The 14354-nt window shown below is 32.9% G+C and overlaps 1 protein-coding gene across 1 annotated transcript in view; it reads right to left on the bottom strand.

The window, feature by feature from the left end:
- The window catches only part of NHLRC2 (NHL repeat containing 2), a 49185-nt gene that overhangs the window by 28600 nt on the left and 6231 nt on the right, over positions 1-14354 (bottom strand). Inside the window, exons 3-4 of the mRNA XM_069460237.1 lie at positions 4129-4584; positions 1607-1728 (exon numbers count right to left, since the gene is read on the bottom strand). Of these exons, the coding sequence (XP_069316338.1) occupies positions 1607-1728; positions 4129-4584 (578 nt within the window). The remainder of the gene's footprint in view (positions 1-1606; positions 1729-4128; positions 4585-14354) is intronic.

The raw sequence follows: 14354 nt of genomic DNA, 5'->3' as shown, positions 1-14354 counted from the left end.
TGATTATGCTATGTAAATACATAAATATTTGGAATGCTGCACACATGGTCAATACTACAAAATCGATTATATTCTAAAGGAGGAGAAATAACATACAATTAAAAAGGACAAGTACTCCCTGAATATTGCAGGCTAGCTACCTTACTACTTCACTATCACTTACTATACTGTTGGATGTTTATGACACTGATGAATTACAGATGCATACAATCCCCAAAAGATAAAGAAATACTCATCTTTAAGAGCCAATAATAGGTAACCATTTGCCCCAAAGTATACACCTTGGAAACATTAGTCCTTCTCATTACCATGAGAAGCTCTGCCTATAAAGAGCTCCCTGGTCAAGTAAGTTTAGAAATACTGCACAAATATCCGCCCACTAATGTACTCAACAATATGTTAACATATTTAAGTCTCCAAGACTTTTCAAAAAATTCATCTGCTTTAGTTTATTAATGCACAAAATCTTTTTTTCATGTAATACCTTTTTGTATTAAGAGGGATATACACTTTTGAAAACACTCCATTAAAGAGGTGCTGTTTGCTTATAAATTCATTCAACAAGTATTTACTCAACATCTACCACAGGCTAGGTGCTAGGATTTCAGCAGTAGAGAAAACATATTTCTTGCCCTCATAGAGAGTTATTTACATTACAGAGGATATTACATATTCTTTATGTGTTTTTTCTATTATATGTATATAGGTGATAATATTGTCAAATAAATGAGGATAAATGTCAATATTGAAAAAAACAGTGAGTAAAGCAAAGAAGTATTTGAAACAACATGTTTAGACAAGATGGGTTAGATAAACTATTTTGCAAATAGATGGCAACTTAAAGAACAATGGATTATTGCCAAAAGAGCGATCAGTAGGGAATGTTTAGAATAACTGGGTGTATCTACAATGGAATGTGACACAATCATATCATTCATATGACTAATAAGGAAAAAAAAACAAAGAAAAACCTAAAAAACATTATGTATGGTATGATTCCATTTGTTTAAAAAAGTTCTCTATAAATAGTCTTTTTAATATAAATTTATTTGTATATGAGTAGAAAGTGTCTAAAAAAGACATTTTAACGGTGGTTGGTTACCTCTGGGGAATAGGAATTGATTATCAGGGGAATTTTTTAGCTTTGTGTACTAATTCATTTCTTAAAAACAAGAACACATATTACTTTCATAATGAGATAAAACAAAATTCAAGACTAATGAACTAATAGGTATTTCCAGCCAAAGGATAAGAGTTGAAGGGAGGAAGGAGTGGTATGATTTTTTTTCTAGTTTGAGAAAATTTAACTGAAAAAGGACAAAGGATCACTTTGTAAACTAGTGGTTAAGAAAATACTTCAAAATGAGGTACTTTGGGGGGTTAGGCACATGACTTTGAAACAAAGGATTAAAAAAAGAATTATGTGTTCTTCTTCTGTGGCAACTACATTCAGATACAAAGAAAAACAAAACTAAAGCAAGTAGTTTGGAAAAAAGCTGAATAAGAATGCTTTGACATACTTAAGTATCACCCTTTAGCTGCAAATATTTAATGCAGCAAATAAATATCAGTTTTTCTGATCAGAAGTATTAAAATGAAAAATTACCTTTCTTATAAGGTGGTTCTCAGTGTCTGCCACATATATGATGTTATTCATTATGGCTACACCCTGTGGAGAATTAAAAGTTGATTCTGAAAATATTCCATCTTTTCTTCCGGGGTTGGGTCCTAAAAGACAAGACAGTCACAAGACAAAACTTTCTCACTTAAAAAGTGATCTCACAAAAAAATAAAATTTGTATTTAATGCTGGGATTTTAATATAAATAACATGATACTTCTACCTAAAAACTGAAATGTTTCCCAGGATACCTATTTTTCTCAAGAGTGAATTTTTGCTAATGACAGGGCTTACAGTGTAGTTACTAGTGCACTTAAATATAGCAGCATATATCAGAAGAAAATAATCTTAAAGGCATTCTAATTACCTATTACCTAGACTAGAAAGATTTAAAAATAATTTCAATGTTTCAGCAACAAGATCAACAATTTTTAACAATTTCAAAAGATATACTCCTTTGATAATACAATGAAAATTATGGCCTTTTTCCCTAGAAAAATATACACCCCAAAATGTTGCACACCATCCTAGATCCCGAGGACCATTCCAGCATATCATTAAGAGTCCAAAGACCTCAGGTTAACAATCCTTCATATCTACTATTTTATTAATACTTTGTCACAAAGTCCAACAATATCTCACATACACTTCAAGATAGATGAAGAGTGATTCTGGTCTACCTCTTAGCTTTTGCAATGCAGGTGGAGTTTCAAGGGTAGAGAGTATAACACAATAAATATACTTGTTATTTCCATGACAGGAGACAAGCCTCTAAGTCAGAAGTTCCAAACTGCTTTGCAGAACTCCACTGTCCTAGATGTCAGTAGGAGAGGTAGTATAACATAGTGGCTAGAAAATGAACTCAAGAGCCCAACCACAGCTCTACCTCTTCGTAGCTAATGATCTGGACAAGTTCTTTGTGTCTCAGTTTTTCTCCTGCAAAATGGAACTAGTAATATATCTATCTCCTAGCACTGTGAGGACAAAAATAAGTTACTATAGGTAAAGTGCTTAGAATAACACCAGGCATATAGTGATTGCTGTAATTATTAATATTATTACTGATAATACTATTATTGCTATTGATAAGAGCTCCCTGAAAAAAAAAGGGGGGGGGGAGTTCTGTGGTCACTTCAAGTTGGAAAATACTGTGTACTATAACCCCCTCTATTCATGATATTCATGAGGCACATTAGAAGGGTAAAAGATCTGGGAAGTCTTATGATACCACCACAACAAAATCTGTTAAATCACATCAAATCCGTGTTTCCTGAGTATATATGACCAAGCAATTCTTTTTAAAAAATTGAAAAGTAACTATTAATATTTCACAAGATAATAGTATTCCTAGAAAGATGTTTGGGAAATGTAGCTTGCTTCTGGTTTACAAAGAATATTCACCTATACTATTTTGAAAATTACAGAATCTATTAAAAACTTTTTTTTTTTTTAAAAGGCAGAGACTGTAAGTTTGTTTATTAATCTATATATTTTCAGCATTAAGAAACTACATTAAAAATGATGGTACCATTAATATAGCCAATCCATATAATTAATAAATTCAAACTGCTACAAGACACTTTTTGAGTAGCAATTCTAATAAATGCCTGTCATAAATCAAAATACCAAGTAGCCAAAACAAAACAAACACCACAAAACACAATATATATTCTATCTTGGTATACTAAGAATAACATTGGGGCTTGGGAGTATGACTAGCTTATTTGCAACAGGAACCCAGATACCCCTACTCTGTGAACTTACGTTGCATATATTACTAAACCAGGATTGACTGCAAAGAGATGAATTACTTTTCTCTTTGACTAATATGCTACTAGATATCAGTTCAGCCTGGATAAGCAGAATTAATAGAATGTACTTAGTAGATTTTATTAATTATGTAGAAGTAACCAAGAGGCATTTTTAGATCTAAGACTAGAGAGATACAGAAAAAACTCATCTACGCTTGTATAATATTAATGTTCTGCTATACCCAAAGGAAACAGATCCAGAAGCATGCTTACATTGTTATGGAAGAAAGGAGAGAAAAGTAAAATTATGTGCAAATCCTAGCTTATTTACTTTATAATCTAAATCTCAAGTTCATAGGGTAGTGTCATGGTCTTAAAAAAGATACGGCTGTATTTTGTTGGAAAGTGAAATATAATACTCCCATTTATATGTCTGAAATTCAAAGTGTATATAATTTCTTAAGATACAATAAGTATGGCAGTTTTTTTAAAAAAATAAGATGGGATATATAATTAAAAGCTATATTAACAATTTTCTCCTTTTGACTTAGAGCTTGTTGGGCATTTTTGTTTATGAGGGTGTAAAAAGAGGTTAATTCAGATACCATACATTAATTAACAAAATAATTTTGTGGTGAATTTAAAAGTCAATGCGTATCACCTTTCTATAATTAGTTCTTATTTATAAATTTCAATTTTTATATATTTAACTATTTTATTGTAAAACGCATTATATATAATTAGAAGCAAATTTTACCTCCAATGCTGTATTGAATTTGTCCATTTTTCCAAACGACCAAAATTCTATGATGTCCAGTGTCTGCTATGACCAATCTATTAGTAACATGGTCTACTGTTACTTTGCCAGGAAACAGCAATGGAGAAGGTGGCAAAGAATCTTTATACAGTTTTATCCCAATTTTATTATCTCGGATCTGTCCTCTGTCTTTGTAATACTTTAAAGCTATTGAAGTATATAAAAATAATTTATCTTTGTGTCCCTCGCCAATCAAAGAAAACAACATGTTTCCACGGGGTCCAAGTATGACCAGAGTTGGCCAGCAGGAAACTTCCAGTTCTTGCCACAGGCTGGCATCTGCATCATTAACCACAGGATGGGTGATATTGTACCGAAGAACAGCACTCTTAATGTTATCCAGGACTTTTTCATTTGGAAACTTAGCCGAGTGAATGCCAACAATGAGAAGACCATCTGAAAGAGAAGAATGATATGTTAAATATTATGAGATATTAAAGTTTGCATATCATATTAGTTTTGGGGTCATTTATAAATATAAGCAGTCCACAGTTGTTTTTTTTTTTTTAAATAGAACTACATTAGTATCTCCAATGCATTTAAACACACAAAAAGATTAACACATTTAAATCTTATGATAATCTTGATTACTACATAAAAACACATATGATCAAATTCATGTGGCTTTTCCAGGATTAAAACTCTTTATGTCCTCTACCTAGAGAAAGCTATAAAAAATAGTCTTTATTTTCTTATGAAGATGTTGAAATTTTTTCCATCTAGAATAAGCCCCTTTGAAATTCAGAGTTGATTATGACTGCTTTTGTTGGGTATTTATTTTCAAATTATTCTCATAAATTTTCTGACCTCACATTAACATTACAAATTAATGGAATAAGATACTTCCATAATATGAGGTTTTTTATTTATTTAAAATTCCTACTATATAGTTCTTGGAACAAAACTTCTTATAGACGGAACTGCTGAAAACTAAAAACAACATTATTTCTTTTCCCTAATCAATACATTATTTCAAAAAGTTAGTACAAAAAAAAGTAAGATGTGTTAGGCTGGATTCAGATAAAAAACTCAAATTTTACCAAGGTAACAGAGGTAACAGCAGCTATGTAAATTCAAATCTCCCAACACATCTATCAAAAACTACTCAAACCAGCATGAAGAACAAATAAAACCACACAAATCAGGTGGTGTAATCCCCAACAGCTCACCATTCTATTACTATAACTAACTCTCAATCCGAATGCATACATACCCCTCTGCTTGAAGACTAAGAAAAGTAAACAAAACCAAGGGGATTATGGAAGGGGGTCAAAACTTGGAAAAGCAAACCACATGAGGGTAAGTTTCCAATTTTATTTTGGCTGGCTTTGCCATGAGAGTGGGGCCCAGTTTTAAAATCATACAGTAGCTAAAACTCCAATAGAAACCCCATTGCATTTCTGGCCCAGAAAACTGAACAATGTGGGAGAAACCTTGAGGGGAAGAGAGTTGAAGAAGGTGATTCCTCATTTCTGAGTATAAATACTCACAAGTCTTGGTTTAACCTCTAAACTACACATGTGTGAGATAGACCCAAAAAAGTATAGCAAATGCTTAGAGAGCTAAGAACTGAATTATTGGGTTGACAAAAGGGGAAAGAGCTGCTGGAAGATAAGACAGAATTTATAATTTGAACTAACAGGGTTGAATGCCTACTAAAACAAAATTATCAATATTCTCTAGAAGAATATAACAGAACCCAGAGTTTACATACCGTAACATTCCAATGTCCAGGATGTATTAATAATCCAAAATTACCTGACACTCAAAGAACACGGTCATGTGACTTATTAAGAAAAAAAAAAATCAACAGATACCAATGCAGATGTTTGAATTAGCAAAGACTTTAAAGCAGCTACGGTAATTACGCTTCATAAGGTAAAGAAAAACACATGAAATAAATGAAAAGATAAGAACTATAAACAGAGAAATAGAAACTATAAATAAAAACTAAAAATTTTAGAACTGAAAAACACCATAAATTCACTGGATGAGCTCAATGGCAAAAAGGAGATGACAGAAAAAAGGTCAATGAACCTAAAAGATAGCTCAACAGACATCATCCAATCTAAAGAACACAAAGATTGAAGATTGAAAAAAACTGAACAGAACCTGAGGGACCTGTGGAACAGTTTGAAAAGATAAAGCACTGAGTCCTAAAAAGAGAGAGACAAAACTTCATGTACAATAAATAGTCATATTAAACATATGAAAAGATGTTTACTCTCAAATGCAATTTAAAATTGTACCAAGATACCATTTCTTACCTATTAGATTGGTAAAAATTTAAAAGTATGTCAAAACATTTTACTGAAGTAGCAGTGGAGAAAAAGAGGCACACTCACACACTATTAGTAAAAATGCAAACCGGTACAACTCTCCTCGTGGGGAATTTGGCAATACCTAACAAGACTATATATGCATTTAACTTTGATCCAGCAATCCCACTTCCAGGAATTTATTCTTAAGATATACCACCAGCAAGACAAAAGCATATCCACAAGATTATGTATTGTTTGTAACTGATTAATATTGGAAGCTTAGATAAGAGCTTCCAATACACACAGGATAGTGGCTGAATAAATTATGGTACACACACATAGCGGAGTACTATGCAGTTATTTTTAAAGGCCAGAAAGTTCTCTATGCACTGATATGGAATGGTTGGTTACATCAGGATAAACTGTTACATGAAAAAAGTAAAGTGTAAAAAAAAGTCTAATGGTATCATTATCCTTTTATTTAAAAAAAGAAAAGGAAATTTAAATATATGGGACAGAAATGAGAAGGCAAGAATAGAAGGAATGGGTGGACAGAATGAGTATATCTTTCTATTTAGTTCTCACCTTGAAGATCATGTTGTTTTACACACTCGAAAACAAATAAAATCAACAGAGATTGGAGGGGTGGTGCCTAAAATGGAATACAAACAACTGAATTCAACTGTACTTCAAACGAATAACTTAACTTCATGGGGGTGGGAGGGACTAGCCTAAGCAATGTTTTAATTATTTGAGAGGGACTAGAAGGAAAGACACCCCAGTAGCAATGAGCACATTTAGTTCCCAGATCTTGGTTTCTCGACACCATTCCCCACGGAAAGGAATCAGAGCTCCTTAGAGAAATGGCTGGTTCAGGGATGGGGCTGGGAAAGTACAAGATGAATCTGGAAATATTTTGGTGTGATAAGTAAGAAGTGCTCAAAAAGTGATAAGGACATGTCAAAAGAACAAAGGAGATAGCCCGAACGGGATCCCACTAGTCAGATCATGGACAATTTGAAAATCAAAATAAATAATGAAAGTAATGAATAAGAATCTATGAGTTGAGTCAATCCATATATATATATATGTATTACATATGCAATATTTATCATATATTATAATGTATCACATATATTTTCCTTCTGATCAATATACCCCAACACTTCCTTGGAGAAGTGATGACTTCAGAGGTGAGATCTGAATGATGAGAATGTGTTAAGTAGGTGAAGACAGTGCTGAAGGAGATTCCAGGGAGAGAAAACAACACTGTGTGCTTCCTGTTAATATGTTTATATAACAGGAAGCATGAAGGATAGAAGACTGCAGAAGGTACGTGACTGAACACAGAAAACAAAGAAAAGCATCGGATAAAATGAGAATAAACATACAGCCTTGTAAGTCATGTTAAGAATTCATATCTTTATTCTAAGAGCAATGGGAAGTCTTATGGACAATGAAGTATAAGTCTCAAAGATACTTCAAACTAAACTCATGGCCCTCCCCTCCAAACAAGTCCTTTCCACAGTGTTTCCTGTCACTGAATAGTACCATCATCCATCCAATTATACAAGCAATAAACCTATGTAGGGTATCTCTGTGATACGCAATCAGCCCTCCATCATCACCCATATTTAATCCACAATCAAGTCCTATTGATCTTATCATCTATTCTACTTCCATTCCTGTCCACCAATTAGTTATCCACCCAGGAGTCAAACTGATCTTTTAAAAAACACAAATCTGATCACGTCACTTTCTTGCAGAAAATCCTTCATTGGCTTTCCATTGTTTCTAGTAAAACAACCAAATCTCATCTCTCCAGCATGTTCTTCACATCCTCCTCCTGCCTCAGTGTTCTAGCAACTTGGCCTTCCTTTAGCTTTTCAAGAACATCATTATTTCTCTTGCTTTAAGGGCTTGACACAGTGCCTCTGACTGGAATATTCTCACCCTTTCTCACCTAGTAAAACTATTCTCGTCTTTTAGAACTCAAGCTCAATTTTTACTTTCATATGAAAGCTTACTTTAATTCTTTCAGATTAAACTCCATTATTTGTCTGTAATTCTCCTTCTTAGCACTAATCAGAAATTATAAAAATATGTATGTGATATTTTGATTATATGCCTCCCCCTGTTAGACTGTAATTCCTATCAATTATATAGGGATCATGCATGTTTTATTATTTACCAGCACAGTGCCTAGTACATAAGTAGAAAATAAACAAATGGACAGAATATAAATACTAAAGAAATTCGTATATTTGTTAAATATGTAAACCATTTCATATTGTCCAAATAGGATATCTACATGAGCTACATGTAAAGACAGTTGCCATATATTTACTTCTTCCATTTTATTCAGTAAGAACCTTAAAGTACACAGAGATTTTTCTTAAATTATACTGCTTTTTCTGTTAATCATACACAATAAAAACTGGGCATAAAAGATTCTCCCTTTTATGACTCTTTTGCCAACATAAGGATCAAAACTACTCCACTTAAAAGAAAATATGGAAGGAAGGAAAGGGAAAGAAAGGAGAGATGGAGGAGGAAGGAAGGGAAGGAGAAACTGTACCAAAACTTTAATTGCTTCTAAAATATTAGTAATAAAATAACTTTTTGAAATAAATAATTTTAAAAGCTTAAAAGAACTTATTTTTTTAGAGAGTGCACATATATACATTCAACTGTATTCAATTGCAATTATATATACTATAGTGGAAAATATAGTTTAATCACAGCCAATATGCAAGGATTGAGAAGAGAATATTTGAGGCACTTTCAAAAATGTTTTAAAAAATCTGTAAACTGAGACATTCTGAGATCTAAAAGGCAAGCATGACTGTACTAGACAAAAAGGATGAGAAGGTCATTCTATGCAGAGGAAACACTGTGTCAAGGTGTTAAAGCAAGAGAAATAATGATATTGAGGAAGTAAAGGAAAGCCAAGGAAGCTAGAACAGCCTTGAGGGAGGAGAAGGCTGTGGAAAACATGTTGGAAAGGTAGAATGTTAGTTTTTATACTAAGAACAACAAAAAGAAACATGAACTAAAAGAATCAAAATAACTGAACACTACTAAATTGAAGCAGAGATCAGAAGCAAATTTGAAAACCAACCGAAAATTGATGTCAGGCTGTTATCCATACTAAACATCCTGAAAATCTGCCATAAATTGGCCAATATTTTCATAGTACTTTATTTAAGAACACAGAATAATAAATAGATCAACTGCTGAAAAAGGAAAATATAAAATGTGTACATAAAAGAGTTAACAGAGCAGGATTGATTGCTATCCTTTGAAAGGCCTGCACACAAGATTGGCTCTTGCCTGGCACCAGGAACTCAGGTTTTGGGAGGGTTTTCACTATTCCCAAAACTGTAAGAGTAGCTCACTATACCTAACTTGTTTGTAAAAACAATACAGTTCATGCTGAACACCTGTTTTCCTTCTGGGCATCAAAAATTTTGGAACATGTCAACAGGCAGAAGCTGCCTATGTATACAGTCCCCAATAAAAACCGTGGGCACTGAGCCTCTAATGAGTTTCCCTGGTGGGCAAGATCTCAAAGGTATTGCCACAACTCCTTGCTGTGGGAATTTGGCACATCCTGGGTTGACTCTACTGAGAGAAGACTCTAGAAACTTGCACCTGGTCTCCCCTGAACTTAGCCCCATGTATCTTTACCCTTTCCTGATTCTGTTTTGTATCCTTCCACTGTAATAAAGTATAGCCATGAGTCCTCCTAATGAATTATTGAATCTGGGGGTGGTTCTGGGAACCAAGACACAAAGTGAAATTATATATTGACTCATTTAAAGGCTCAGTTTCACTATGAAATTAAAAATGCAATCTCCTAATTTTTAATAAAGTGTTAAAAAAAGGTACATACTACATAATGAGTATACTAGCACTTAGTAGTAATATGAAATTCAGATTTTCAAAAGCCTGATTTAGTTACCCATCAGCATATGCCTAGAAATCACATGTTAAAATACACAAAGTTTTCCTAATAGACATTTTCTTATAAAATAACAATGCTTTTCCTCATATAATGGCTATTGTGCTAAATTTGAGTATTATATAACATACAATTAATGTATACAGCAGAAAAAGGTAAAAAAAAACCTCAAACTCTTTAGTAGAAAAGGGAAAGATATTACTGAGGTACCCGTCAGTTTAATATAAATGTGCTAAATTATTATGAATTAATAACAACCTCAGGGCACAGTTATATTCTTAAAAAATGTTTAAACATCAGAATAATTCATTACTATTAAGTATCTTTTACTCTTTGCTTTAAAACTCTTTGGCACTTGTAATTTCTCACATGCCACTGTGAAAGTGATACTGGTCCCTATTATAAAACAGAGTTTAAAAGATGTTGTACAGAGGAAGGAGATTGATTATTAAATTAGGCCTCTTTCAAACTGTTCTGAATTAATAAGCACTTTCTCACTCTGTGGATCATTTTTGGCTTTCTGATAAAATGAACTGAACAGTCCATGGAATTTAAACTACACTGCCAAATGTTGCTTCAAGAACATAAATAGCATCGTTGCAGATATGTTCAGAAATGTATCAAATAGTAATGAGAAGACAATTTAACTACAAGAAAGAACAATTAATTTAGTGACAGCTTATTGAATTGTTACATGATCATATCTGGGTATGTCTGCTTTTGTGAATATGAATTGAACTTATCTTCTGATCAATACAAAAATCTTTTAAGTTACCTGGATTTTTATATTATTGCAGTAATATTATTGCAGCACATTACTGAAGTAATATTTCTTTGAAATTACAAGGTTGAGACCACTTAACAAGTATTTTTTTAATGTTTAAAAATTTATTCCACAAATAGTATTCTAACAGCCAAATACAGAAAAACAAATTAGTCAGTATTTTACCACCCCAAAAATGAGATATTTGGGTAACATATCATACCTAGTGATATGCTAGTAAACTAGCTTTTTTATTCCAGCAAGGGTAAGAGGGGGCAAAAAGCAATCAAAAAAAAAAAAAAAAAAAAAAAACCACATCCTGGTTTGTAGCATTTGTTGACATCCATAGTATTAATACTCCCATTGTGGCTGATTTCAAGCTTACAACTGGCTCATAAAATTTCTTATTTATTTAACAAATGGTTCTCACCAGCTTTTAGGAGCAGCTCCAACACACCATTGACTGTACCCTTCCCCATGGGGCATAATATTGCCCTTTTAGTATTCGTTTTAAAAATAAGGGTTAAAAACCCATTTTTGTGTTCTTCTAATTTTTCTTCCATAACATTTACTATTTTAATCACTTATAAGTGTACAATTCAGGGTACTAAGTACACATTCATAGTGCTGTGCAACCATCGGCATCCTCCATCTTTAGAACCCTTTTCATCTTGCAAAACTGACACCGAACTCACTGAACAATAGCTCCCCAGCCCCTGGCAACCACTATTTTAATTTCTGTCTCTATGATTTTGACTACCCTAAGTACCTCATGTAAGTGGAATCATACAGCATTTGAATTTTTGTGATTGGCTTATTTCACTTAGCATGATATCCTCAAAGTTAATCCATGTTGTCAGAATTTCCTCTCTTTTTAATATTCAATAATATTCCATTGTATGCACATACCACATTTTCCCTATCCATCATCTGTCAATGAATGCTTGAGTTACTTCCATATTTTGGCTATTGTGAATAATGCTATTAAATATAAGTAGGGCTATGTAGATTTACTATTTCTTCATGGCTCAGTCTTGGTAGGTTTTGTGTTTTTAGGAATTTGTCTATTTCACCTAGGTTATCCAATTTGATGGTATAAAAATGCTCAGAGTGCTCTCTTATAATCCTTATTTCTATATAATCAGTAGTAATGTCTCCACTTTCATTCCTGATATTAGTAATTTGAGTCTTCTTTTTTTGTTAGTACATCTAGCTAAAGATTTGTCCATTATGTTGATATTTTCGAAGAACCAACTTTTGGTTTCACTAATTATCTCTATTATTTTTCTATTCTCAATTTTGCTTCTCTGCTTGAATCTTTATTTCCTTCCTTCTGTTAGCTTTGGGTTTACTTTATTCTTCTTTTTCTAGTTCTTTAAGTTATAAAGTTAGGTTGTTGACTTGAAATATTTCTTGTTTTGTAAATTTTTAGAATTTTTTGTAGAGACAGGATCTTGCTATGTTGCCCAGGCCGGTCTTGAACTCCTGGCCTCAAGGGATCCTGCCACCTCGGCCTCCAAAAGTGCTGGGATTATAGGCATGAGCATCCATGCCGGGCCTATTTTTTTGTTTTTTAATGTTAAGTATTTATAATTATAAATTTCCCCATTAGCACTGTTTCACCATGTGCCATAAGTTTTGACATGTTGTGTTTTCCTTTTCACTCATTTCTAAGTATTTTCTAATTACCCTTGTGATTTCTTCTTAGGTCCACTGATCGTTTAAGAATGTGTTGTTTTAATTACAACAAATTTCTGAATTTTCCAGTTTTCCTTCTGTTATTGATTTCTAACTTCATCCCATGTGATTGGAAAAGACACTTTGTATAATATCTACCTTAAGTCTGTTGTGACTTAATTTATGGCTCAACATATGGTCTATCCTGGAAAATGTCCCATAGGCAATTGAAAAGAATGTATATGCCCTATTGTTGGGTAGAGTGGTCTGTATATGCTGGATAATGAATTCTCCAACTACTACTGTAATATTGTCCACTTCTCCTCTCAATTCTGTCAATTCTTATTTCATATATTTTGATGGTCTCTTAAGTGTGTGTTTATAATTGTTTTATCTTCTTGATATACTGAACTTTTTATTAATATATCATGTTTGACCTTTTGTGATTTAAAGTCCATTTTGTCTGATATTAATATAGCTGCTCTCTTTTGGCTACTATGTGCATAAAATACCCTTTTCTCTTTCATTTTTAAACTATTTATGTCCTTGGATCTAAAGCGAGTCTCTTGCAACCAACATATAGTTGGATCATGTTCTTTATCCATTCTGCCAAGCTCTGCCTTTTGACTGGAGAGCTTAATCCATTTATATTTAAAGTAATTACTGATAAAGAAAAGACTTCTGTTATTGTGCTATTTGTTTCCTACATGCCTTAGAGCTTTTTTGTCCCTTATTTCTTGTATTATTGTCTGTTTTTGTGTTTACTTGATGGTGTTTCACAGGTTCCTTAGGCTCCGTTCACTTTTCTTCTTTTTTCTGTTTCTCAGACTCAATCATTTTGTAAGTTTGCTGATTTTTTTCTACCTGTTCAAATGTGCCTTTGAATCTCTCTACAGTCCCTGACTTATGATGGTCTGACTTACAATTTTTCAACTTTACGACAGATTTATCCAGACGTAACCCCATTATAAGTCGAGGAACTCTTTATAACTTACAAAAGAGTTACAGTTTCTACTGAATGCATATTGCTTTTGTACCACCATAAAGCTGAAAAATTATAAGTCAAACCATCTTAAGTTGGGGACTGTCTGCTGTATTGCCAGCATTAAATGCACTTCCAACGTAAGATATTTTTCAACATACAATACGTTGATGGGTTTACTGGGATGCACCTGTATCATAAGTCAAGGAGCATTTGCAGTGAATTTCTCATTTCAGTCAGTGTATTTTCAGTTTCAGAATTTGTTTTTGGCTTCTTTTTAGATATTCTATCTCTTTACTGTTATTCCATTTTGTTCATATACTGTTTACTTTTTCTACATCTTCCTTTAGTTCTTTGAGCATCTTTAAGACAACTGTTTTAAAGCCTTTGTCTCGTAGATCTGCCATCTTTTTCAGGGACAGCTTCTGTTTATTTTTTCCCTTTGAATGTGCCACACTTTCCTGTTTGTTTGTGTGCCTTGTGATTTTTCATTGAAAACTGGACATTTGCATCTAATAA

This window comes from Eulemur rufifrons, chromosome 28, assembly GCF_041146395.1.
Source record: "Eulemur rufifrons isolate Redbay chromosome 28, OSU_ERuf_1, whole genome shotgun sequence".
Classification (NCBI taxonomy): domain Eukaryota; kingdom Metazoa; phylum Chordata; class Mammalia; order Primates; family Lemuridae; genus Eulemur; species Eulemur rufifrons.
The sequence above is the reverse complement of the archived record's forward strand: the minus strand, read 5'-3'. Positions and strand labels throughout refer to the sequence as shown.